We start from the raw sequence: 27,187 nt of genomic DNA on the forward strand, positions 1-27,187 counted from the left end.
AGCCGTCATTGTTGTTTGGCGGGTCCGGGCTGGGGATTCGAACCCGCCACCTTAGGTGTACGTGGCTGGCGCCCTAGCCGGTTGAGCTATAGGCGCCGAGCCCCATCTCCCACTTTTAAGAAAACTCTACTCTGTGCTCTTTACTCCTCCAGCTCCTCCCCATTTCTCTGTTCCTTTTTACAGCCAAATTCCTCAAGATCATGCGTCCTCAAACTACAGCCCATGGGCCACATGCGGCCTGCCTAAGACATTTATCCAGCCTGCTGGATATTTTTGCTGCCACTGCCTGTCCTGCTTAGCAGCCGACTCGTCCAGGGCCCACAGTCCAGCCCTCTAATGGTCTGAGGGACAGTGAACTGGCCCCCTATTTAAAAAGTTTGAGGACCCCTGCTCAAGATGGTCTGTACTTGCTCTTTTCAATTCTATTCCTCCCACTTTCTTCTCTTAATCTAGTCCCAAGGTGGCCCTTCTTTGCTCCATCCACCCTGGGTTGCTAAATTCAGTGGTTCTCACCTTATTTACCTGCAGCATTTGCTACACTGGACCATTCTCATGTCCATGGAACCCTTCACCTGGATTCCAGGGGCCACACTCCATGCTCCTCCTGCCGCTGGCCATTCCCTCTCAGTTTCTTTGCTTGTTCTTCCTTCTCTCCAGGGCACCTCAACGTCAAAGTGCCTTAAACCACAGTCCTTAGATTCCTTCCCTTCTCTGTCTACACTCACTCTAATCTCAAGGTTTTAAATACTGTTAATATGCTCCCACATTCCCAAATGCAGACCTCGAGCTGGGACGTCCCCCCACCCCCAACTTCACACCGCTCACTGCTTACTTCACATCTCCATCTGGCTGTCTAAAAGACATCTCAATTAAAACCACTTAAAAGTAATTTCTGCTCTCCCCCTAAAATGCTCCACTCAAACTCTTGCCCCATCTTAGTTTATGACAAGCTCATCTTCCAGTTACTTGGGCCCAAACCCCCCAGGTCACCTCCAGCTCCTGTCTATCTCACATCCCCAGGAAATCCTGTTAGCTCTGCTTTCAGAATAGACACAGGATCCAATGTCATGCCATTTCCACCATGACAGCCCTGTACCAGGCCACCATCACTTTTTCCCTGGATCACTGTTATTAAAATGTAACTCAGGCCAAGTTCTGATTCTGCATCATCGCTATTTTGTCCTCACATCCAAAGAAAAGAAAAGATCTGGATCATCTGGGCTCTTTTTAACGCATCTAGCACCTGCTGGATTCCTAATGTTACTACTGGTGCCACCTTTCCCCACTGGATTTTGGCAGTCACTGTCCCATTGCTGGTAGCAAATAAGTCCCAATGGACTAATATGTCAGCCACATACACCGGGGCTGGTGGTTCAAAGCCCACCCCAGCCTGCTAAACAAACAAACAAACAAGTAGCTGAGTGTTGTGGCAGGTGCCTGTAGTCCCAGCTACTTGGGAGGCTGAGGCAAGAGACTCACGTGAGCCCAAGAGTTTGAGGTTGCTGTGAGCTATGACGGTACCACACTCTACTGAGGGCGACAGAGTGAGACTCTGTCTCACCCCACCCCAAAAAAACTACAACAACAAAAAATGTCATTGCTGGGGGAGCCTTGATATATTTTGCTGGAAAAATCCTCAAACAAGACAGAATTTGTTCCCTAACTAACAGACTAATTACAGTCACTAGAGAAATAGCTCATCTGGGCAAAAACAATCAACCTAAGTTCAGGCCTTTTTTTTTTTTTTCTTAGGCAGAGTCTCATTCTGTCAACTTGGGTAGAGTGCCATGGCATCATAGCTCACAGCAAACTCAAACTCTTGGGCTCAAGTGATCCTCCTGTCTCAGCCTCCTGAGTAACTAGGACTACAGGCACCTACCATAATGCCAGACTAATTTTTTTATTTTTAGTAGAGACTGGGTCTCCCTCATGCTCCTGGTCTTGAACTTCTGAGCTCAAGGGATCCTCCTGCCTCGGCCTCCCAGAGTGCTAGGATTAGAAAGGTGAGCCACTGTGCCTGGCCTGTCCAATCGTATTTCTTTCTTTTTCTTTTTTTATTTTTGAGACAGAGCCTCAAGCTGTCCCCCTGGGTAGAGTGCCGTGGCATTACAGCTCACAGCAACCTCCAACTCCTGGGCTCAAGCGAGTCTCCTGCCTCCGCCTCCCAAGTAGCTGGGACCACAGGCGCCCGCCATAACGCCTGGCTATTTTTTGGTTGCAGCCATCATTGTTGTTTGGCGGGTCCAGGCTGGGGATTCAAACCTGCCACCTTAGGTGTATGTGGCTGGCGCCTTAGCCGGTTGAGCTATAGGCGCCGAGCCTGTCCAATTGTATTTCTATGTGGCTCTCCATACTTTGTTAACCATAACCATAAGAATGGACAGATTCCCCTGTATCTTTGGGTCTTTATTCTGAAGCCTTCTATGTACATGTTAATAAAATTTATATGCCTTTTCTCCCATTAATCTGCCTTTTGTGAGCTGATTTTTCAGCATCTTTAGAGGGTGAAGGAGAAGCTTTTCCTTGGCCCTGACACTAGCCTGGATCCCCTTCTCATGGATCTCATCTACGTGAGAAAGTACCTCATACGTGGTGTTTAAGCCACTGTTGTTTGAGTTTTCTTTTACTTCTAGACAAACCTCATGTGAACCTATTATAGCCCTGTGTTTGACCAAGGTTCCTCCCTGGATACTTATTGCAGGTCTGATCACTGCAGACCCCCAGTGAGCATCCAGAGACCCCAGTAGAAGAGACTTCCCTGTGGTATCTCTGAAGGTGGAAATAGGGCATCCAGGGGTCCACTGAGCATCTAGACATCGTGAATTCCAGAGGAGTGGGAAGGCAACCAAGTTCGCTAAGAATCTACCTAACCTTGCTGGTTACTGCTCTGTAATGACATAGGAGCTCATGCCAGAATGCAAGCAGCCTGTCCCAGTGGGCACACCGCTCCCTTTAGCTGACTCCCCCCCCGCCCCCCCCCAAAGATATTCTCCATGAAGGAAGCAACGGAGTGATGTCCCTTCTGGCACAACATCCTTTCCTGGCGCCAGACAGCACTTTGCATAGCACTGCTTTAGAATATAGTTGCTCTGCTTTAGGTGGAGCTTTAGGTGACATATACAGTTGGTCTCATCCCAAACCAAGAGAATCAGAATCTCTGAGGAGGGGGCTCAGAGCTGATTAAGGAATACCCCTGGTGGGAAATCACTATTTAGATGCAACAGGAGGGTGGAGGAGATAGTACTATCTTTTCAGGAACAAAGCAACGTGGCCTCCTCTACACACTTGCTTTAAACTTTAGCTGGTGCTGCTGGGCACAACAAATTTTTAATAGTGTCTTTCCTGGGCTCTTCTTTATCACCTACTGATTGATAAGGGTTGGCAAATTATCTTGGGTAAAATTTATCCTTGGTGACCTTTGATAATATTCTTTCTGTTGGCCTTTGTTCATATTGCAGTTTGTCCTAAAGCTTTCAGTTCTTGCTGGATTTATTCTCTCATGAAATACAAACCCAGCTTTCTTTAAAGCCAACACAAAAGAGGAAAAAGCTCTTCCTGCCTCCCTCCATGACAGAGCCCCAGCACTGTCCCTGATGTCATCAGCTACCTGGTGGCACCAGAGGTTTGTTGCCTACAGAAACAGGCCAGTGGTTCCAAGATACTGACATCTTCTGTGTCTGATTCCAAGGAGATGGAACCCACACCACTGCCACCTACCTGCTGTCCCCAGGCTCAGCAGCACAGCCACCCAGAGGACCCAGAAGAAAATGAGGATGGCAAATGTCCACAGTGGCTGGAACAGCAGGAAAGGAGAACTGCTGATAGCTTTATTTGTGACTCGGAAAAGCTCGACTGTCAATTTTATTCTCTTTCTGTGAACAAAAATCAAGACAAGCAGGACTGCCTGGGGAGAGAGGGGTCAGAGCAAGTTATTTCAAGATAATGCAGACCCGGGCAGAGCTTAAAACAATGTTCTTTTCCTGACATCTTAGCAAACAGCCCTTTAAAGACAGTGACTTACTACTTCTGTCATAATTGAACAGGTAATTTCCCAAACACTACTTGAGCACCTACTGTGTGCTGGCCCCGTGTAAGATCTCACAGATACACCAGTGAACAAAACACAGTCCCTCCCCAGGGGACCTTGCAGTATGGTCAGAAAGCAAGAGAAAATGAGAAAAAGGTCCTGTCGGGTCAGGGAGATGCCTTGGGTTCCACGTCCCCACTCACAGAGCCCAAGGCACTCAGGGCCCCAGAACCGCGTGAGAGCAAGGGAGTGCGGGGATGAGGCAAAAAGACAGTGATTGTGTGCCTTCCCCTCTACTGGCTTTCCCCTTCCTACATATAAATATCTACAAATCTCACTCATTAAGGAAACAAACCCTGCACCCCCACTCTGCCTCTGCCGTCTCTCTCCCTCTTTTCACAGCCAAGTTTCTGGGCTTGTCTCCATTCACCATCTATACTTTGGACCCTACCCACCCATTCTTGCTTTTTTTTTCTCTCATAATTTCTCTTTTTTTAAATTTAACTTTTATTTATTTATTTCTGAGACAGAGTCTCACTCTGTCGCCCGAGGTAGAACGCCATGGTGTCATAGCTCACAGCAACCTCAAACTCTTGGGCTCCAGTAATCTTTTTGCCTCAGCCTCCCAAATAGGCACCCACCACAGTGCCCGGCTTGTTTTAAGTAGAGATGGGGTCTCTTTTTTAAATTTTAGATTGATATGAGGGTATAAATGTTTAGGTTACCCACCTCATTCTTGAACCACCCACCGACTACACTTTCCTGAAGCCGCCCTCCCTAAGGTCACTGCCTGTGACCTCCTGAGTGTTTAATCCCATGGAAACATTCCCGGTCTCGCTTGACCTCAGCGAGGCGTTCCAATCCCCTATCCTCTGGCTTCCATGTTCTTCCTTTCTTCTCCTACTTCTTCAGCTGTTGCTTGTTGGGATCCTTGGGGGTCTCGTCTACTCCTCTGTGGTTGACCATCCTTCCTAGATGCTGACGACATTCAGGTCAAAACCCCACAGCGCCCCCTTTCTCCAGGGGCTGGACGTGTAAGCACCTCAGTTCCTGACAAGGCTTAGGAGGGGCCAGAGTCTCCCACATTCTATCCTGCATCAAAGTCATTCTCCTCCTGGCACCCGTAGCACAATGGTTACAGCACCAGCCACATACCCTGAAGCTGGAGGGTTCCAACCCCGCCTGGGCCACCTAACCAACAATGACAACTGCATCAGAAAATAGCCAGGTGTTGTGGCGGATGCCTGTAGTCCCAGCTACTTGGAAGGCTGAGGCAAGAGAATCACTTAGGCCCAAGAGTTGGAGGTTGGAAGCTGCTGTGAGCTATGATGCCCCAGCACCTACTGAGGGCTACATAGTGAGACTTTGTCTCAAAAAAAAAAAAAAAAAGTAATTCTCTTCCTACTAAAGCCTCCTCTTTCCCTGCATTCTGTGTCTCCAGCGGCCCTATTTTTTCTTGACTCTCCAGGAGTGAGTTAGGGCCCTCTGTCATGTGCCTCCAGTTTATCCCACACTAACCCTATCATACTGTTTAGCAGGGTCTGTAAACATCTACTTGTCTGAGTTTCCCGTTATATTAAGCTCCCAGAGAGCAGGGCCATCTCTTCTCATCAGGGGCTGGCCAAGTACCCTGCAGTCCCAGTCACCTCTGATTCTGTGTATCCCCTCCTGTCTGCCCCCACTGCTGGTGCCACAGCTCAAGTCTCATTCTCTTCTAGACTCTCGTAACCACCTCCTTAGTTTTCTGCATTTTCTACTCCACCCTCACCTCAATCACTCTCCCACTCCATAGCTAAAGGGACCTTTGTAAAGGGCAAAACGAGGGTCCCTATTCCCCTACTCATAATCCACCCATGGCTCCCCAGTCTTCTTGATAAAGATCAAACTCATGGTCATCACAGATCAAGACTTTCCTGACATGACCCCCTCTCCGCACCCGTGGCTCAGGCTATCAGCACGGGGGCTTCCTGCAGGTCATTCTGTGGCCCCTATGGCCCTACACATGCTGTCCCCTTGGCCTGAGATGCCCTTTCTCTTCCAGTTGGACTGGGGCATTCTTGCCTGCAATGATCTCACAGTCAAGTGGAAGAGAGATGGCCAGAGGACAGTGGGGAAAGACGGCCAGAGGACAGTGGGGAAAGACGGCCAGAGGACAGTGGGGAAAGACGGCCAGAGGACAGTGGCAGAAACTGTGCAGAAGCCACCGAAGGAACTGGAAGCAAAGTCTCCTGGCGGTGCCTGGCAGGGGGCATCTGGAGAGGCCCAGGGAGACACCCAGAGGAGACCCCTTAATTGCAAAGCTGAGAACTCCCATCTGTTTTCTCATTGCCTCACAATCAATAAGGAAGAGGGGACTTTTCTTTTTCAATTTCACATTTTTATGGGGAAGAAGAGTTCCCAAATCATGGAAGCTCTAGTTGAAGATATTATGGACCTATAATGGACTTGCTTTTTATTTAAAATTGCAACAAAAGGAAGTGATAAAATCATCGGGCAAGCAAACTTGGCTCTTATCTGCTAAGTGGGGTGTTAACATATGTGTGCATTTAAATGGTTTGTGTTTTTACTACTATATGTGCATATAATACCCTCCTCCTGCTCAAAGTACACTACAGGGATGCTCAGAGGAAGTGATGAGTTAACTCTAATCCTTCCTGTTGCCTAATGGGACTGGTGTTCTGTGTGGCTGGGCTGGGCGGAGACCACGCCCACCTAGGGCGAGACTGGACTTTACTCTGCTGGGCTGGAAGCTTCTAAGCTTGAAGGAGCTGTGTTTCTCCCTGTCCTGGGCTGATACCCTAAGGTAAACGTTTGATGCCATTCACCCTCTGTTCCTCAGTGTTGCTAGCAATTCTACTGAAACTGCTTAAATGTTACATAATAATACTCACAGACGGCTTCCATATGCCTAGAACAATGGTCCCAAGTGTATTTGTTAGGTAGCTTCTGGGAATCAGGAAGCAGGAACACATTCCCACTCAAGTGGTCCAGCTAGTGGACAAGGGTCTCCCTGGGTGGGGCTTTTTGGGTCACCACTAGGCTACAACCATGACGGAAGTTTAACACAGGGGCTCTGAGGTGACCCTCCCTTTCTTCTCCTGCTAATGTTGGTTTTCCCCTTTCTTTCCCTTCTCTGGGCAGCCGGGGTGGGGAAAGGGGCGTGTGGAGGGGAAGAGGAGCAGTGGGTCACTTCTCTGTCCCTTAGAGACCAGTGCTGGGGCTGGGAGTGGTGCCTGCCTAGGGGACAGAGCTTGGCTTTCCCTATCCCTGACCCCCTGGCCCTCTTCATGCAGGCCCTGTGCAGGGGTCTGTGGGAGTGGCGGGGTGTGGAGCAGGGCGGGCTGCCGTGGCTTCCCTGGACATCGCTGCCCTCTCACCTCACAGCCTGCCTAGGTTCCCCAGACTCAGTTCCCCAGCTGACCAACTGAGGGCCACCTGCCAGCTCACACTAGGGGTGCCTCTCTGGGAAGTGCTGAACCTCATGGTGGATAGGCCCCAGGTCTTGGTGGTCCGCTGCTTAGTACAGAGGCCTGTGGACAGCAAGGGCTGCACATAAACGGTGATGCCGGCAAAGAACCGGGCTCTCCTGAGGAGGAGTGGCGCTGGCTCACCCAGCACCCAGCACCCAGCACCCAGCACTCTGCAGTAAGTCAGGCCCAACGCGGGCCGTGAGGGGCCCAGCTCGGCCTCTGCAGGAACCCCCTGTGGAGCTCGCAGACACAGATGAAAACGGGCTCTCTCTGCTCTCATGGCCTCCCTCTCCTCTGCCTCACCCGAGCCTGGGATGTGGGTGTCGGGAAAGGTTCAGTGTGTAATGACAAAGGGACCCTGCTGCTCCTACCCCCGCCTGGCTTGGGGAGCCTTTTCTTCTGCAGCCTCTCCCAGGCCCTGCCAGACGAGGCGAAACCGGCATGGTATGGTGCCCTTTCTCCCAGGCCCATTCTAGGTAGAGAATGCCCCCTGAAACTGTCCTGCAGAAAGAAGAAAATGGGGAAACTGCAGGATTCCTAAGGGGGGACTGAGGTGGGCACGTGGAAACCGCTGCTGCGGCGTCCCCCTACAGCGCTCCGCGAACACGACACCTGGCAGCGATGACCACAGGTTGCCCGGAATCAATTCTGGACTCTCCTAGCATGTCCCGACTCAGCATGCCTAAAGCCACCTTGGGAGTGACCTGTGTGACTTCTGGTTTTCAACCCTCCCCTAACACCCGGGATCTGTGGCCTCAGTGTTCTGACTTACCCTGTCCTCCACTCGGGAGTTCACTGAGGAGGCAGCAGGTTCTCTGGAAACCAAATCACCCAGTGGCCAGTGGGTGTGGAGACAAAGGGCTCTGTGTGCTCAGGGCCACTGGGAGCTGTGTGCCCCCGGAGAGGAGGGGTGCTGCTCCTCACTGGCAGGGCTGGGGACGGTCATAAGCCTACCCCTGCCCACCACAGTGTCACCTCATAGCCCTTGGGGCTGAAAAGAGTGACACAGCTAGGATAACAGACCAGTGTCTGGGAGATGGCAGAAAGGGCTTGGAAAGAACTAAGACATCTTTTTCTATTTTTTGAAGATTTTCATTTATGCCTGTACGGGTATCTCAATTCCAAAGAAAGCCTATTCAGAGGTGAAAGGCAAACAAGTTCTCGATTGGGGCTAGAATCCAGTGATTTGGAGTTCAGTGTTTGGGCTGGCGACTTGACCCTTGCTGGCAGGGTGTCTCTTACCGTGACAACCGTAGACACAATCGCAAACCCCAGCACGCACTTCATGTTTTCCCTTTCTGTGTCCAATTCAATGCTGAGGTCGTTGGTATAGTCATAATACAGCCACCATAAGACACCACAGACAACTAGAAAATAGAAGGGCGGTGGAGCTCAGCACATGTGTGTGCAGTGAGATGACCTCCCCTGGCTGCAGAACTGCATGGAGAAGTCCAGACCCTGCCAATCCACCGGGTAGCCCTGCTCAGGAAGTGGGGCCCAAACCCCAAGGGGGCTCCACAGCCAACTGCTGCCCTCTACAGGAGCTGGACAGCCAGGGCAGCTGCAGGGGTCCAGCAGTCCAGGGAGTGACCCCAGACACAGGTGTCCAGCCCCACAGCTTGGGTCTAGGTGTCAGCTGGAGGTAAGTTGCACAGAGATGGTGGCCAGGGGAATGACAGAGCCCAAGGCCTAAAGTTTTCAAGCAAGCTCTGCTGTTGACTTTCTTATGGGAGCCTGGATATGGCTTCTCACCTACAAAACCAGGCAGATGTACGTGGCCTGTGGGCATCACATAAGCCAGAGGCTCACTCTGAGGAGACCCTGTAAATACTCCGCATTTAGGCAGGAAAGACCACCTTATCTACAGTAACCACAGCAAAGTCACGGTTGTCTTTACTAATCGTAGATGGGGAAAACTGTCTCTCACCAGTCACTGTGCCTGTCCTCCAACAAAGGGCTACACAGCTCTAAGTTCATGAGGGCAGAGCTGATTAGTCAGAGGAATGAAACATATCAGTTATTAAGAATTAAAATGCAGTCATGCCCCACATTGTGATGTTTTGGTCAACAAGAGGCCATATACGTGATGGTAGCCCCGTAAGATTATAATACTGTGTTTTTACTGTACCTTTTCTATGTTTAGATGTGTTTAGACACACAAATACCACTGTGTTACAATTGCCTGCAGGATTCAGTACAGTAACAGGCTGCACAGGCGTGCAGCCAGGAGGAACAGGCTGTACCACGCAGCCTGTGCCATCTACATTTGGTGAGTGACTTCTGTGATGCTTGCACAATGTCAGAATCTCCTAACGTTGCATTTCTCAGAGTATCCCCGTCATCAAGTGACACATGGCTGTGTCCCCTACCAACTGGAAAACAGCTGCAGCCTTAGGCCTTCCTCCCCACATGCTCTTGCCCTTCTCATCCCCTTTCCCAACAACCCCAGTGGGACCCACAGTCCAGCAGCCAAAAGGGAAAAATGGGCACATCCAGGGTCTCCAGGACTCTGCTTCCACCCAGGCCTGTACCCTTTCAGGCTGATTAGAGCCTTTGCATGACAACTGTGGGAACCCACATGCCAATGGGTGAGGCACAAGTTCAGAAGAAATGCTTGGAAATGCTCCCAACAGGTGCTGGAATTCTCTTCTAATGTTATGGATACCAGGATCACTCAACGGGCAGCTCATCTCTGGGATGGCATAGGAGTGGAAGAAACCACAGTCCGGGCCTTAACTTCATTATTATCTGTGGAACACAAGCAACTGCCGTTGTCCTCATGGGCCTGAGTTTTCTCATATGTAAAAGGATGAGCCTGAATACTCTTAAAGACCCCATTTAGCTAAATCAATGCTGTTAAGCTCTCTACTTAAAGGAAAGGCTTTTCATTGAATCAAAAAGAAATCAAGTAGAAATACTTACACAACAATCCCAAAATAAGCAATGAAATGAAAATGTGAACCAGAAGGGTGGTGATGAATCGGAAGGTAAACATCACGGCCAAGGACAAGGCTGAAAAATCAAGCAAAACATATAAACCCAACAACCACAAAAGGTACAGGTGACAATGGTAGAACGCAGTGATCAAACCCTCCAGAAAACTGAGGACTGAGGATTTTATCTGATTAACTACCATGGGACCCCTACCAAGGACCACATGGGAATAACAAGACACACCAGGGCACTCTCTGAAGCACTTACAGGTTCAGTTAGCTACAGGAAGCCAGTCTTTGAAAGTGCTGGCATTCTTCTTAATGTAAAAAAAAATTTTAAACAGGGATATTATTTCCAAATCACCAAATCCTTTTTTACAAGTTCAAATGAATCATTAAAATTTTTTACCATACTTTAGTCTTTTGCCTTTATACTGGGCTTATGAAAAGTTCTAACCTGAAATGTTCTATAATGCTGTTATTAAGTATGAAAGATTAACCCTTTTACAAGAATTGTAACTATAAAGTAAGCTGTATATATAAAATACCGCATTTTATTTTCCACTATTTGGGGTTTTAGACTTAGGACTTTTTTCTAAATATTTTGGTGAATCTATGACTACTGTTTTTTTTATTTTTCTTCCTAAACAAGAAATCAGGACCTGGGGGTGCTGACTCACACTCATAATCCTAGCACTCTAGGAGGCTGAGGTAAGTATATTGCTTAAGCTCAGGAGTTTGAGACTAGCCTGAGCAAGAGCGAGACCCTATCTCTATTAAAACTAGAAAACCAAGCTGGGAGTTGTGGCGGGTGCCTATAGTCCCAGCTACTCTGGAGGCTAAGGCAAGAGGATTGCTTGAGCCCAAGAGTTTGAGGTTGTTGTAAGCTACTACAGTGCTATGGCACTCTACCCAGGGTGACAGAGTGAGACTATGTCTCAAAAAAGCAAAAATCAAATCAGGATTACAAATAGATATTTCAGTGTATTAGTTAACAACATGGTTTTGGGATCAGAGATCTGGGTTTGAGTCTAAGCTCTGTCACCCAGTGCCACCTGAGCCAAGTCCCTGAATCTCTCTAACCTTAGCTTCCTCTCCTACAGATGTGGTAGGATTCTGATGAGATTTTTTAATTTTTATTAAATCATAGCAGTGTACATTAATGCAGTCATGGGGCATAGTATGCTAGTTTTATTATTTTATTTTATTTGCAGTTTTGGCCGGGGCTGGGCTTAAACCCACCACCCCTGGTAAATGGGGCCAGCACCCTACTCCTTGAGCCACAGGTGCCGCCCCGTGTGCTGGTTTTATATACAATTTGAAATATTTTCATCAAACTGGTCAACATAGCCTTCATGGCATTTTCTTAGTTATTGTGTTAAGACATTTATATTCTACATTTAGAAAGATTCACGTGTACCCTTGTAAGATGAACCATAGGTGTGGTCCCACCAATCACCCTCCCTCCTCCCATCCTCCTCCTCAGATGAGATTTTTTTTTTTTTCTGCAGTTTTGGCCAGGGCGGGGTTTGAACCTGCCACCTTTGGCATATGGGGCCGGCGCCTTACTCCTTTGAGCCACAGGCGCTGCCTCTTCTGATGAGATTTTAATGACGCACTTCATGTTTTCCCTTTCTGTGTCCAATTCTATGCTGTATGGTAAGTGTATGGTAAATGATAGTTGCTAATACCATCAAGGGTCTAAAAAGCACATGGTGCTTGTGGGGCCATTCGGTCATTATATGTGACATCAGGGCTAACTTGAATTTTTTTCGTTTATATGGTCACTATGCCAGTATCTAGCAGTCAGAGCATCCTATTTGGGTCATTTGAAGCCATTCTCAGCCTAAACGAGAAGTCTGGAAGTAACATAATGGTGCCTAGTAAGCATCCCCAAGCATTTAGAAGTTAGTTACTTTTTTGGCCATGAAATTATAGAAAACTCAATTTATAAACTGGGAGAAATATGTTAATGGCTGACCAAAGAGTTTCTTTCAATGAAACTAGTTTCCCAGAGACTAGGAAATGCCACTGGGAAAGAGTAGGTAACAGGTTATTACTATTGTCTAAAGGCACAGGTGCATTAACAACCTGCCTAAAGAGAAAGCTGGCTCTTAGCGGGATGAGGCACGGCTAATAGGGAGCCAAAGGGTCAAGAGTGGGTAGCTGCTTCCAGAAAGGCCCAGAGAAGGTATGTCCTGGCTTAAGGCCTGACTGCCCACAACCCAAAGCAGGTGTATTCTTCTGAGGAGCTGGACACATCAGGCCATGGCAGCTTGCTTCTATTTAATGGGGGAGTACACACCTCCTTCCCTTTCGAGGCAGCCTTCTGTCTGGCTCACCTACCGGTAAAGGGCATGGCCAGAAGATGTGGTTTCTGGTCCCTCTGGCAGTTGTACTTTTCATGGACAATTCACCAGTTGCCACTATGCCATAGACATCCATCCCTTACACAGAGCTGAGGACCAGACTCTGCAACAGGGACGGTGAGCTAAGGCAACCCAGCCACCAGGCTTCTTGGCAGAGAGCCAGATGGTCTTCCCCAATTCTTATTGCCCCTCCTCCCCACAAACCTGAGACATTAGAAATGCCTATAAAGAAAATAAATATGAAGTTTCATAGTTAAATCAAGAAGCTAATTTTCATTGTACAACGTAATAAGTGCTAGAAACCTCAGCATTCTGTAAACAGTTGCTGACATCAAATTAACTGAGACTTACCTAATGCGAGGCCACACAGGCCGAGGACTGTATCTTTTCCTGACATTATTCCTCTTAGAATTCGATGGAGGGTGTCAGCATCATTTATCAAAACGGATGCAAATAGGGAATAGCACTCAGGTGTCTGAGGGATGCATCGGTTAAACAAGGGAAAAGACTTGCTAGAAATAAAAGAAGAAAATGTTTATTACCTTAAAAAAGATGTTTAGAATGCTCAACAACCAAGAAAGCACAAGATCTGCAGTAATAAAAAAAAAAGTTTAACATCTTGTTTGCAAAGTACATCTTAGAAAGTCGGGGAGCTGTGCTCTGCTATGGAATTATCCATACTGTGGATGGGAAATTGATTGTGGGGACCCACAGAGACCAAAACCCTAAACTTGGGGTGTAACATTTTGAAAAAATAAAACGTTGTATATATTAAAGGTATACAATGTGATGTTTTGATATCCATATATTGGGGAACAATTGGGGAACAATTACTATAGTCAAGTTAATTCACATGTCCGTTATTTTCCATAGTTATATTTTTATGGTGGCAACACTTAATAGCTATTCTCTCAGCAAACTTCAAATATACAGTATCATATTATCTCCTATAGTCATGCTGCTACATGTCTAGAGCTTATGTGTCCAACATAACTGAAATCTTTGACTAACGTTTCCCATTTCACTTACCCAACTCTCTCTCCCTTCCCAGGTAATCACTATTCTATTCTGTTTTCATGAATTTTACTTTTTTCTTTTTTGAGACAGAGTCTCAAGCTGTCCCCCTGAGTAGAGTGCCCTGGCATCACAGCTCACAGCAACCTCAAACTCTTAGGCTTAAGCGATTCTCTTGCCTCAGCCTTCCAAGTAGCTGGGACTACAGGCACCTGCCACAATGCCCAGCTATTTTTCGGTTGTAGTTGTCATTGTTGTTTGGTGGGCTGGCTGGATTCGAACTTGCCAGCTCCAGTGTATGTGGCTGGAGTGTTAGCCGCTTGAGCTAAAGGCGCCGAGCCAACAACCCTGAGTTTTGTTTTTTTTTTTGTTTTTTTTTTTGAGACAGAGCCTCAAGCTGTCCCCCTGGGTAGAGTGCCGTGGCATTAACAGCTCACAGCAACCTCCAACTCCCGGGCTCAAGCGAGTCTTCTGCCTCCGCCTCCCAAGTAGCTGGGACCACAGGCGCCCGCCACAACGCCCGGCTATTTTTTGGTTGCAGCCGTCATTGTTGTTTGGCGTGTCTGGGCTAGGGATTCGAACCCACCACCTTAGGTGTACGTGGCTGGCGCCTTAGCCAGTTGAGCTATAGGCGCTGAGCCACAACCCTGAGTTTTTAAAGAATGACTCATCTTAGCTCCGAGGGTGACACAGAGATGCATGTAAAATGTGGGTCTCCCATGAAGGGTGGCTGATCAGCTGCCCACTATTTAATTACCCTGGGCAAGGACACATTTTTAGGCCATGGCCTGAGTTTACCACTTCGGCTTTTCTTCTTACCACTAACAAAGACACTTGAGCTTGTAGAAGAGCTGCCTATACAGGTGGACATAAACTTCATGTGCAATTTAAAATAGTTCAACATAGAGGCCGAGGTGAGTGGATTGCTTGAGCTCACGAGATCAAGATCAGCTAGAGCAAGAGAGACCCTGTCTCTAAAAATAGCTGGGCATTGTGGCAGGCACCTATCGTCCTACCTGCTGGGGAGGCTGCCAAGAGTATGAGGTTGCTGTGAGCTATGACGCCACGGCAGTCTGCCCAGAATGACAAAGTGAGACTCTGTCTCAAAAAAAAAAAAGTTTAACACAGTAAATTGCACATGAACTTTCTGGGCACCCTACATATCTAGATAACCCTGTACGTGGAATTCATCTGAGCAGACCATGCAGTGACACCGAAGCGTGGGCACCACTGAGGGAGGCTGAAATTCCAATTTACTGAGGGGGAAAAACCTAAGCCTTTTATTTTTCAAGAGATTATTTATTTACTTATCTATTTATTTTAGGTTGACATATGGGTACAAATGATCGGGTTATATTGCTTTTGTTTGTTAGGTAAATTCCAAGTTGCAGTTGAGTCCCTCACCCAGGAGGTGTCCCGTATACCCGTACATTGTACCTGTGAGGTGCACGCACACCAACCCCCCTCACCTACCCAAGCCTTTTATATTTTAAATATACAAGAGACTCAAAATACAGTATTATGTTCAATGCCACAGTGAAAGAGATCTGTTTGTTATCTTCTGCAGTACTTGTTCACTGTTCTTAAAAGCTCATACCTAGGTACACAGGCTTCTTGATACTCAGCCACTGCTCTGAAAGGGTATGTTACCCCTCGCATGATTGACAGAGGAGAAGGAAACAATTGGCTCAGTCAAAAAGAGGTACTTAGAGAAGGTTCTTTGGCCCTATAGCCACACTTCTCATATTTTCCAGCTCTTCAGTCTTGGCACCGCTCCTCCATGATACGTACGATAACTTCCACCTGAAACAAGCACTTGCTTGTGTAGTTAAGGCAAGAGAGCCCTCAGAGATATCACTATCTCTCTCACTCCGTCCAGGGAAGGTTAGTCAGTCCACAGTTTTGTTTTTGCTGGAAAAGGTAGTATTGGAAATGTCTGCATTTAAGGGTAGTGTTGGCAATGTCTGCGTTTAAGGGTGGAAAGGACTAGGACCAGCTTGAGAGGCAGAGGAAATGGTGACCTTAGCACACACAGAGCAGGACATTTCCCCCAGATTGATGGGGGCCTAGGCAAAATAAAACCAGCCAAGCCTCAACCATTTGTTGTGGGTTATAGAAGCCAATGTGGACACTGCGTGAGTTGAAGGCCACCTTCTCCACGCGCTGGCTGCATTACCTTAACTTCCTCTGCATCCGTTTCCTCAGTTGTAAAATATGGATGAAAAGAATATCTACAACATAGAGGTTTTCTGAAGCTTAAATAAGTTAATAGACATGGAGAGCTTAGAACAGGACCTGCCAAGTAGCAAAAGCTCCACAAATGGCTTCCTATGGGATGACAGTTGCCATTCCATTTGTATAAGAGGAGAGTTTATCCAACTCTGGTTAAATTACAACCTTAAAGAGATTCTTCTCTCTCAATTCCATCTATAGATAGAGTTATGAATATAGTATTCTTAAAAAAATCGTTCTCTCCGAGTGTTAATTTTCTTTCTACCTATTATAACATTCTAGTTTTTTCTCCTGGGTTCAGCTCTGTTTCATGGAGACATGTTTATGAAATCTGAAAATAACCTGAATTTTTCTAAGATAGCAGAGAAAAATGGAATGGATACTCTCATCTACAAATAATCATTTCCTCCTCCAATTAATTACAACATGAAGTATTTATTTTAAAAAAGAATGTCAAGAGGCTGGCGGCTATTTTCTGCCTCATGGGCCATTAAAACCCACTCCAGTCTTTGTATGTAGAAGCACTTGCTAGTTTAAAGCTGCATTTGCAACTTGTTAGAAGACTATGAAATACATTATTTTTAAAACTTGAAATAGAATAGGAAGTATTTGTGTGAATCACATGTAGTAAGGGGAGATCTTGTTTTGTAAGATTTCGATTTCCGTTTTATGTAGATAAGCATATATGAAAGTATGTTGTATATTGGGGCTGGGATGTAATAAATTTCTTGCTGTGGGTCCCAAACAAGATTTTGATAAACGCTGTACTAGACAGTTGACATCCATGCCTTATTTTACTTACATTACCATTATTTATCAGGGATTCTGCACAGAGGAACACTGTAACCATACTTAACGCTTTTCAAAGGAATGGCACTGTAAAGCCAATTGGGGTCCTCCTTTAGTGTATCTCAGCATCCTGGCAGCATTAAACTGTATTTTCCCCTTAGCCATTTGCCATGGCAATGCGATCACAGCTACATCCTTGCAACTTTATTCTACAAGTATTTGTAAGGTGCCTACTATGTGCCAGGTACTCCACTAACTGATAGGGGTGAATGAGATCCTGCAAAGAGTTCACCAAGTATATTCTCAGTAAGGACAGGTGGCTTCTGTTTTCACTGAGAAGAAAGACGGCTACTTGGCCTTGTCCTTGTGGCCTGTTTCTCTCTATCTCTCTTTTTTTTTCTCTGTCTCACTCTGTCACCCTCAGTAGAGTGCTGTAGCATCATAGCTCACAGCAACCTCAAACTCTTGGGCTTAAGAGATTCTCCTGCCTCAGCCTTCCAAGCAGCCAGGACCACAGGCACCCACCACGATGCCTGGCTATCCCTTTGTTGCAGTTGTCATTGTTGTTTACCTGGCCCAGGCCGGGTTCGAACCAGCCAGCCTCGGTGCATGTGGCTGGCACCATCACTACTGTGCTACGGACACCAAGCCCATGTGGCCTGTTTCTTATGAAGAAATCAAGGGCCAGGCCCGGTGGCTCATGCCTGTAATCCCAGCACTCTGGGAGGCTGAGGTAGGTGGATTGCCTGAGCTCACGGGTTCAAGACCAGCCTGAGGAAGAGCGAGACCCCCATCTCTAAAAATAGCTGGGCATCATGGCAAAAGTACCTGTAGTCTCAGCTACTTGGGAGGCTGAGGCAAGAGAATTGCTTGAGCCCATGAGTTTGAGGTTGCTGTGAGATATCATGCCAGGACACTCTATTGAGGGCTACAAAGTGAGACTCTGTCTCCATATAAATAAATAAATAAATAGAAAGCTAGAACTATAAAAACTAACAAATTTGGTTGCAACAAAAAGGCAAAAGTAAATGATTTCTACTTTGTGGTTTAAAAAACTTGTTTTAGTTTAGTTTTTTTTTTTTTTTTTTTTTTGAGACAGTGTCTTAACTTTATTACCCAGGCTAAAAAGGCATGGCACCATCATAGCTCATAACAACCTCAAACTTTTGAGGTGAAGTGATCCTCTTGCCTCAGCCTCCTGAGTAGCTGGGACTACAGGTGTCCACCACAGTGCCCGGCTAGTTTTTTTATTTTTAGTAGAGATGGGGTCTCACTTTTGGCTCAGGCTAGTCTCCAACTTCTGAGGTCAAGCAATCCCCCTTGCACTGGTCTCCCAGAGTGCTAGGACTACAGGTATAAGCCACCTGAGCCATCTGCCTGTACAGTTTTTGTTTATTTACTTTTTTATTTAATTGACAGAGTCTCACTCTGTTCCCCAGGCTAGAGTGCAGTAACATAATCATAGCTACAGCCTCAATTGAACTCCTAAGCTCAAGTGATCCTCCTTCCTCGGCCTCTTGAGAAGATGGAATTATAGGTACCAGCCACCAGGCCCGGCTAATTTAAACTTTGTTATAAATTGTTGGCATAGAAAGAAATACGCATCAACTACTTTATAAAAACATCCCTTCGGTAATAATTTATATATTACTTTTCACTAGATCTAGTGTTGTTATTTGAAGACTAGGTATAGCTTTATTATTTGTTGAATTTTCACCTTAGCCTGATTGCTAATCCACTGTTAATATACATATTACAAATAGTCCCTGCTTATTTACCCATGGCCTTGTATAGATGTAAGCTCTATACTCTCTCAAATATCTCCTTTTTGCTTCCCATGAAGCCTAGAAGAGTAACAGGAACACATCAAGCACCCGATAAATTTTGCTGTTTGTTAAAGGAAAAGGAAGAACGCTTTTACCTGGGTGGAACTGGTAGCCTGGGACACAGTAAGTCTGCTTTGGGGCTCTGGGTGTAGTTGAAGGAATTCAAATTATAAACACACAGAAAGGATCCTGGAAGCAGAAAATACAGAAGTGTACCATCATCCCAGATGAGACAGTAGAGAAACCAGAGGCATTTTACCAAGCCAGAAAGGAGACGGAATAAATCACTCCCATTTACAAAGCAGCTCTAATGGGTGACAATCTGAGGGCCAGTGAGAGCTTCTCTTTCTTTCTATCTTATCAAACTCCCAATTCAAAACTAAGTTATATGATTGGTCCTCAAATGATTTCAAGGCTAGTTGAAGATGATTGATTATGAAACTTCGATATTTTTACCCTGGCTTTGCAAATAATTTCTTAAAATCTGGCAGATAAAGTTGGCAGTGGGTTGCCTCAAATTTCTTTTTGCTTTCCTTTATTTAAATCCTTAGACATCCATAGCAAAGCATTTCAGCTACACAAATGCTTTGGGTCCAATTTATTATCTCCCACTGATCAGTAAAAATATCCACTGGCTCCAACAAGGTCATAGCAGGACCTGCTCGTAGGCGATTCAACCCCAGGCTTGTAGTATCTCTCTAGCACTGGCTGTGCCCATGTGTGGAGAGCTCTCTGACCTGCTGTGACCCTGCCTTTGGGCCAGAATTGTGGGCTGTCTGCTCTCTGCTCTCTTTGGAAGGCCATTCCCCTGCAGTGGGGAGGGAGCGCAGGCGGAGCAGCTAGGGTTTCAGATAAATCCAGAGAGACCTGAATGAAATTGAACCAGCTCAATAGAAAACATGTAAGGCCTTTTCCACACAAGAGGCACCACAAGGAAGTCTACTCTCCGACATCCCAGAGAAAGCAGGGTCAGGATAAGTTATCTCATCTAGGTCTTTAGAGGTTACCCCACCATGGGGGAAGAGTAAATGGGTCCCTCCCTGCCTACCATTGGTGTGTGCAAAGCGCTGGACCTCTTCCAGGGTGTCGAGCTGCTCCTCAGGACAGCTGGACACGCAGAGGGCCGTGGGGCTGAGCCTCACTTCGTTGACTTCCAGGTGGCAGGAATTCAGAAAGAACACGTGTCTAGGGAGATAGGTGAAACAGAGCGATATCTCAGAGCTCTGTCCCTCATAGGGCCTAATAGTAGGCCTTGGAGCAAACCACCTGCTATCAAAGTCATGAGTTACTAAGGCAAACTTATCATCCAATGCCCCAGCATAATAGAGCATTTATTACGCCTATAAGGGGTCAGCTGTGAAGTGGGGCAGCTCGGAACCGTTTACAAATGAATTCTTTCTCCAGATTCAGCATTTTCTAGGGATAACACTAGGGACTTACCTGAGGAAGTCCCTGAGGAAGAGGAGGATGGATCGCTAGATCAGGAGAATGCACACACTACTCGACACAGCCACACCGGCATACTGTACTTCAAATGTACTTCAGGGAATAATTAAACACAGGGAAGCGAGAAGTGCAGAAGAGGGGGACGAGGTTGGGAAATAAAGGCTTGCCTCTCCCCAGTCCTCCCAGCTTGAGAGCCAGGACACCCAGGAGACCCTTCCTGCAGCTACCCAGCTGCTGGGTGGGCAGGCACGACACCAAAACTGGTGTGTTGCCATGTGGCAGTGGTGGCAGCCCTGGACCCTTGCCTAACCCTTATCCAGGCTCCTGAGCTCACAGGAACTGCTGAGAAAGAGCCCTGCAGGTTGCCCTCTGTGGGAAGGACCTTGAGAAAGGGGGCCAGAAGCTTCTTTTCCTTTCACTTGGGGAAAGGAGAAAGGGAAAGGATGCCACAGGAGATGGGAAGAGAGTTCTTGGGGGTGTGGGATAAATATTTTAATTTTTAAAATGTTTAAAAATTATGTTAAAATATACATAAAATTTGCCATCTTAACCATTTTTAGCGTACAGTTCAGTGGCACTAAGTACATTCACACTGCTGTGCTGTCACCACCACCATTCATCCAAAGAATGGTCCAAAACCGAAACCCTGTACCCCTTAAACAATAACTCCACGCTCCCCTCTCCCCAGCCCTCAGCAACTACTGTGAGCTTGACCACTGCAGGTAGCTCATGTAAGGGGCATCACACAAGGTTTGTTTCACTCACTCGTGAGTACAAAGTGCACTGCAGGTGCGGGTAGGCAGCTCCTTCTTCCTCCTGTCTTCTTTGCAAATGGCTCCCATGGGCGCAGGAGGAAACACCTCCCCAAAAGTTCATGCCCAGAAATGGCAAAGCCTCCAGGAGGAGCAACACACAGAAGGATAAGAGCCCCTGTGTAAGATTTGTATTTGGTGTCTCCAAACTTACACTTAGGGTCTATTTTCAGGGATGTCCAATCTTTTTTTTCTCTGCCACACGTTGGAAGAACGAGTTGTTTGGGGCCACCCATTGATACACAGACACTAATGAAAGCTGATGAGCAAAAATGAGGTCTGGGTGCTTTTTATGATATCTCACACCACAGATAAGCAAAAAAGTCCCCCCAAAGTCGGTTATGGCTGCAGGTTGGACACCCCCGATTTAGACCCCTGGGGTTTCTCTGTTGGAGCTGCTCTGATTATCATGTCTCAAATATTCTTTTTTTTTTTTTTTTTTTGGAGACAGAGCCTCAAGCTGTCCCCCTGGGTAGAGTGCCATGGCATTACAGCTCACAGCAACCTCCAACTCCTGGGCTCAAGCGAGTCTCCTGCCTCCGCCTCCCAAGTAGCTGGGACCACAGGCACCCGCCACAATGCCCGGCTATTTTTTGGTTGCAGCCGTCATTGTTGTTTGGCGGGTCCAGGCTGGGGATTCGAACCCGCCACCCTAGGTGTACGTGGCTGGCGCCTTAGCTGGTTGAGCCACAGGCGCCAAGCCATGTCTCAAATATTCTTACAAGGTACTCTTCATCTTAGAAATTATGGCCAGGGCTTTCTCTCCTTTCCAGGGGATTCTTATCTCTTTTCCATATTTTCCATTCCTTTCTGTTTCCATATTGGAGGTGGAAGGGGAGGGACGACCCCAGCATTCTGAGTAGGGATTCAGGTGTTTGTTTTGGAAACAAGGCTGTGAATAATGGCTCGCACACACACTGGTAACATGACTCTGACCAATTATGGATAATAACACCAACAGTTAACATTCATTACATCTTAGCTCATGCAGTGTTTCAGGAGATCCTTAAAACCACCTTGGGAGGTAAGTAAAATAGCCAGTTTAAAAAGATGAAAACTGAGCTCCCTGAGGTTAAGTCCTCTGCTCAAAATCACACAGCTGAAAAATAGCCGAGGCTGAATTTGAACTAAGGACTGATGATGCCAAAATCTGCACTCTTTCTACCTCTTTACGAGGTAGGCTGGGAGAGTTTTGAATGGGAAAACAGTTCCCAGGCTCTAAGTGACTAGATTATGCAAAATACAGCCTCTCTACGTTGGGGAATTACTTAGACACTTACTTTTTCAGGGTCATGTCCTGCCCTGACAGAGGGGCCCCTTCCACTGGGGAGTTCTTCTTGCCACACACGTTGCCAAAGCTGTCATAGCCAAAGAGGAGTCTTCCTGCGGCTCCAGCCACCACCGAGTAGCCCATGAGGAACACCTAGCAAAACCCAGGGGGCACGTGAGAGTCTGGCTGAAGGCTGAAAACAGCCCCCATCTGCCTGGGATGTTAACATAAGACGGAACCAGATCAAACGTGAATCTCTCCATTATCACTGCACGTCTCTCCCTCAGCACCAATGTCAACAACTCAAATCTATTAGGGTTCCGAGCTTCTAATACTGGTTTCAACAGCTTAGGTTGGGAGAGACTTCTAATCCATGGAACAGATTCCATTCCATTTTCTTCGCTCATTGGGCTTTTTACCCATTTAAGAGTCCGCTATTTTTCTTTTTAGTCTAACTTCAGTGAGTCAATTCGATCTCTCTCCTCTTGGTGTGTTGGTTTTTGCTTTATCTAAGTACACCAGGCCTATGTTCATCCTTTCATTGAGTTTTTTGCTTCTTTCTTTTCTTTTCTTTTGTCTTACTTTTAGGGGACTCTGTAGAGGCCACACAGTTGATATGTATCAAAATACTGGTTATAAGGCAGAACATCAATACTGGGTTTTGGAATAACTGCTTAGAACACAAAATAAAGAATCTCAGGAATTCTGTAGAACATGAACATCTTGTAATCTATCATTTTTATCCAATCTCATAGTGAATATGGAATATTTGAAATTTCAGTTCAAGCAACTATTCCATTAATATGCATTAACAGGCCTCCTGCCAAGATCTAGTATGTATCTTCCTATAATATAACACAAACTAGTGTTGTAAGTTTCCTGATACTGTATACAATACTTGGAATATTACTTAACCCTTTATATCACATACTCATTCCAGGAGAGAAGATACAGTAAGCCATTCAATTACACAATATTGATACCATGTTTTCTGAAGATACATTGTCTCAAAGTCAAATATATTTCAGATACTCTACATTCACTACTAATTTAGATGTAATAAACATTCTTTAAGTGTCATGTGTGCCACAGACTGTTAACTGGGGACACAGAGGGGAATAGAACCTAGTCCCTGCCCTCAAGGAACTTAGCCTGGAAGATAAGGAGGGAGGCCCTCCAATCCTCCCTGCCCCCACAAGTTTCTTCTAGGTCTATCTGTTCAGATCCTAGAATGAGTGGATCACCTCTGCTAATAGATGCTGTCACTTACCCTCTACCTAAAGGCTGTGGATACAGGTGTGACCCTGTGCCCACATGGCTGGCATGGCAATCTCACCCAGCCTTGACATGTCCACCTCTGGGCTTTCCAAGGTAGAATGTAGTAAGGTCCTGACCGGACTTATGGAGGGGACTGAGGTCATGTGCTTCTTCTCAGCTCACCAGCAGTCTAGTAACAAAGCAATCATTTCATTCACCATCATTCTTTGTGTGCTATCTCCTTGGAAAGCTTGTGGGTATGAATGAAAGTTTTTTGGGGAGGATGGGAGTAGCATATGGGTATTCCTGAGTCCCTGCCAGTAAAACTACTCTTAAACCATCTTTGTTCAAATTTCAAACACGCAATTGCAATTCCGTATGAGAGGTGATGCATAAAGTGTATATGTTAGTCTGGTGGGACCACCAAGGAGGCCCCTTGCCTGGCAAATGGAATCTTGAAAAGTGACTTGGAAAAGGCATCATGGGAAGGGATACTTGAGAGGTAAGTAGAGCAAAGAAGGTCCAGAGACTTTCTGCTCTATCTGTTTTATGCTAAGATAACATAGGCAGGCTGGTGCTCTTTCTAATTTTAAGAGACCATTCATTCCTGCTTGTAACTATGGTCTCTTCCCCTAAGCCTCCTTAGTCTGGGCCTAACTCAGGGCAGCACCATCAATAATAATCCTGTTTGGAGATCTGACACAGAGCAGGAAGTGGAACAGCAGAGGCAGAAAAAAAAGTCCTTGTGGTGCTTTAAGTGCAGGTGACTAAAGAATGTTGCAGAAGGTACCAAAAGCCACTCAGCTAAGAAAGGACTCTCATTATTAAAACAGAACATGCACACTGAAACCCTCAGATTTATTTTGCAGTTGAAAATGTGATTTTAAAGCAGTTTCCAGCTTTGTGCTACCTCTCAGCTGGTTCATAATTCTTCAGTCTGTAACAGGCCACCTTTAAGGCCCTCCCCGGACAGCTGTAGAGCTGAGAGTTGGTAGTGATATCCCAGGTCTGAGCCGTGGAGGGAAGATCATTAAATCACATTCTCAGCTTGAGGTCAAAGCTGCCAGATAGAAGGCAGGACAGCTGCATTTACACAACAGCAGACTCAGATAAAAACTCCAACCATCTGCAGAGAAGTTATAGGTGTGCTGTCTCTATCACTTCCTAGAGGAGAGTCCCAAAGGCCGAGATATGCAACAAAAAATTTTGCCTTTCAAGCCCAACCTGTAACCCCTTCTGACCACGTGAAACAAACAGGTAAAGTCAACAAGTGAACAAATGCCTTTCTTGCTTGGAAAGAAGAACAAACACTATATGCTAAGGTCTATTCAAATTGAATTCTTTTAAACAAAGGTAGTTATTACCAGGTTTTATAAATTAATCATTTACCATGCAGCAAATAGCATGCCTCGGCCTGGCATGGATACCATGAACATGGCCTTTGAAATAGTCGAGGGAGGTTTTTTTCTGCTGTTACCCACAACTCTAAAGTAAGTATAAAAGCATCAACAGTAAGGATAACAGCATTCAAGAGACTCTCCCAGGACTAAAATGGCTTAACTCGAGGAAGTTAACCTATCACAAATACCTGGAAACCAGAATGGGAAAAATCATTACTTGTGTAACCAAAGGGTTTTAATACCAAGGACTATTTCCTTATTAGCTGCTAACCACAACATACTGTCTCTCTCTCTGTGTGTGTCATGTTTAGCTAAAGGAAAAGTAATTTATTTCTAGGTTTATCCTGACCTTTCCTTTGTTAAAGGCACGGGAAAAGCTTCAGGAATATTTGATTTGGGGGTGTGGCAGATCTAAAAACTGCTGCTTAGTAAAGTAAGAGAAGACACCCTGAGCTTCTAAGTCGGGATCCCACTGCAAACTGCAGTTCGTGTTTCCCAGTGGAGTCATCCATTAGAAACATGGCCTGCAGCTATTATAAGACTGCCAGCCTCTCCAGCAAGGGGGGTGGGGGTTAGGAGATGCCTGATGAGAGTTCTTCTGAGGACTACCTGATGTTTATTCTGGCCAAATGACAGAAGTCTCTTATTGCAGCGCTAACTTTCAGCCAGTTAAGTTTGTGGCACAGTTATCTCCAGACCAGCCGCACACACATAAACACACACACAAACACACACCCTGCGGCCTCTTCCTGACCAAGCACTCACACTTACCAAGCCAGTCCAAAAGAGAAAGAACAGGAATAACCATGTCGTATCCGTGCATTTCCTATAAATCTGGGGTCGCCACTCTCTTTGCCTGGGGGTTCTCTCTGCAGAAACCTTCCAGAAAAATAATGGGAGAATTGAGAAAAAGATAACCAGGTAGATTCAACCTGGACGGCTCAAAGTAACAATCCCCTCCCCCCCGTTTGGTTTTTCTGTGGCCACCTGCAGCTCTTTCTCGCAGCCTTTGAAACACCTGTTGTGTGGGTTGGATGTTATGTTCCCAGCCACCAAGTCCTTCCCAGGAGGCCACCAGGAAGCCACCCCAAATTCGTGCCCCGCGGCCAGCGTCTTCCAGGCCTTCGACTCCGCACTGAAGCAGGGTTCAGGTTCTCCCAGCCAGGTCCCGGGGCGCCGGGCCCGGGCTGTGTCCCGGCGGGCAGGGAGCCGGGGACGTCCCAGCGTGGCAGGTGAGCGCAGGAGTGGGCCCGATCCTTCCTGGGACGCCCAGGCCCCGAAGGCCGAGGCTGCGGACACTTACCGGGCAGGTGGCGCCCAGGCACTGCATGGTGCGCTGGGCGGCGCGGGCCGGGGACCGGGAGACGCAGCGCCCGCGGCGGGCGAGCGCGGCCGGTGGCCGAGGAGGTGCTGGCAGGGCGCAGCGCCGCCCCGCGGCCTCGTCGCCACTTTTCCCGGCGGCCACGGGCCCTGCCACCCCTTGGGTCCGCCTTTGGCCGCGAAGTGTTTCTGCCCAGTTCGCCCTCCGGTCTACTGGTGTCGGTTCTGTTCCAAGCAAGAGGGGCCCACGCGGCGGCCGCGCCCGCGCCCGGGACGAGAGTTTCACCGACAGCCCTGCCAAGACCAGCTTGTGCTGGTTGGGGACCTGTCGTGTGGCAGGTGGGTCCCCACTGCCGCGACAGCAGGAAGTAGGACGTCTCAGCAAGTCCTGCGGGGTGGGGCACCAGGAACCATCTGGTGGGGTATTTATTATAATGTAGCCAACAGGTAAGTCGTATTTATTGCGTGCCTGATTCTGTTTTTGACAGCTCTATGCTCATTCTTAAATGATCACCAACCTAGCTATTATCCCTGATCAACAGAGTAGGGAAACTGAGGCAGCGGCCATGCAACTTGCCGGAGGATACACAGCTCGTAAGTTGTAGAGGCAGGAGTTGAACCTACACACTGAAGGTGGCTTCTGTGCAAACACGCCGTGTTTCGGGTTCAGCTTCGGTTTCTCCCAAAATGAGGCACACGGTTTCCAGGAACTAAAACAAGAACAGCGGGGAGGGGTGGGTTAGGCCTGTAATCACAGCGACTGGGGGGATCACTGGAGGCCAGGAGTTTGGACAACATCTCTACCAAAATTAAAAGGAGAGAGAAAATCAGCTGGGCGTGGCGCGTCTGTAGCCCCAGCGACTCCGGAGGCTGAGGCAGGAGGATCCCTTGAGCCCAGGAGTTCCAGGCCGCAGTGAACTATCACGATGCCACTGCACTCCCATCTGAGTGACACAGCAAGACCTTGTCTCTTAAACGAACAAACCAAATATACAGAACTAAAACCTCAGTTTTTGAGTGCT

At 47.0% G+C, this 27,187-nt stretch overlaps 1 protein-coding gene across 4 annotated transcripts in view; it reads right to left on the reverse strand.

Annotated features, from left to right (window-relative positions):
* Positions 1–26,210, reverse strand: part of SLC44A3 (solute carrier family 44 member 3) — a 75,025-nt gene extending 48,815 nt beyond the window's left edge. For all 4 annotated transcript variants that reach the window (XM_023509832.1, XM_023509831.1, XM_023509833.1 and 1 more), the window contains exons 1-9: positions 26,149–26,210; positions 25,617–25,724; positions 22,199–22,341; positions 19,709–19,845; positions 18,756–18,849; positions 13,151–13,311; positions 10,420–10,509; positions 8,740–8,864; positions 3,718–3,904 (exon numbers count right to left, since the gene is read on the reverse strand). In XM_023509832.1, the coding sequence (XP_023365600.1) occupies positions 3,718–3,904; positions 8,740–8,864; positions 10,420–10,509; positions 13,151–13,311; positions 18,756–18,849; positions 19,709–19,845; positions 22,199–22,341; positions 25,617–25,724; positions 26,149–26,175 (1,072 nt within the window). In that variant the 5' untranslated portion in view covers positions 26,176–26,210. The remainder of the gene's footprint in view (positions 1–3,717; positions 3,905–8,739; positions 8,865–10,419; positions 10,510–13,150; positions 13,312–18,755; positions 18,850–19,708; positions 19,846–22,198; positions 22,342–25,616; positions 25,725–26,148) is intronic.
* Between the last annotated feature and the right edge of the window lie 977 nt (positions 26,211–27,187).

Source organism: Otolemur garnettii, unplaced genomic scaffold (assembly GCF_000181295.1).
Source record: "Otolemur garnettii isolate 467f Iridium unplaced genomic scaffold, OtoGar3 scaffold00010, whole genome shotgun sequence".
In the NCBI taxonomy this organism is placed as follows: domain Eukaryota; kingdom Metazoa; phylum Chordata; class Mammalia; order Primates; family Galagidae; genus Otolemur; species Otolemur garnettii.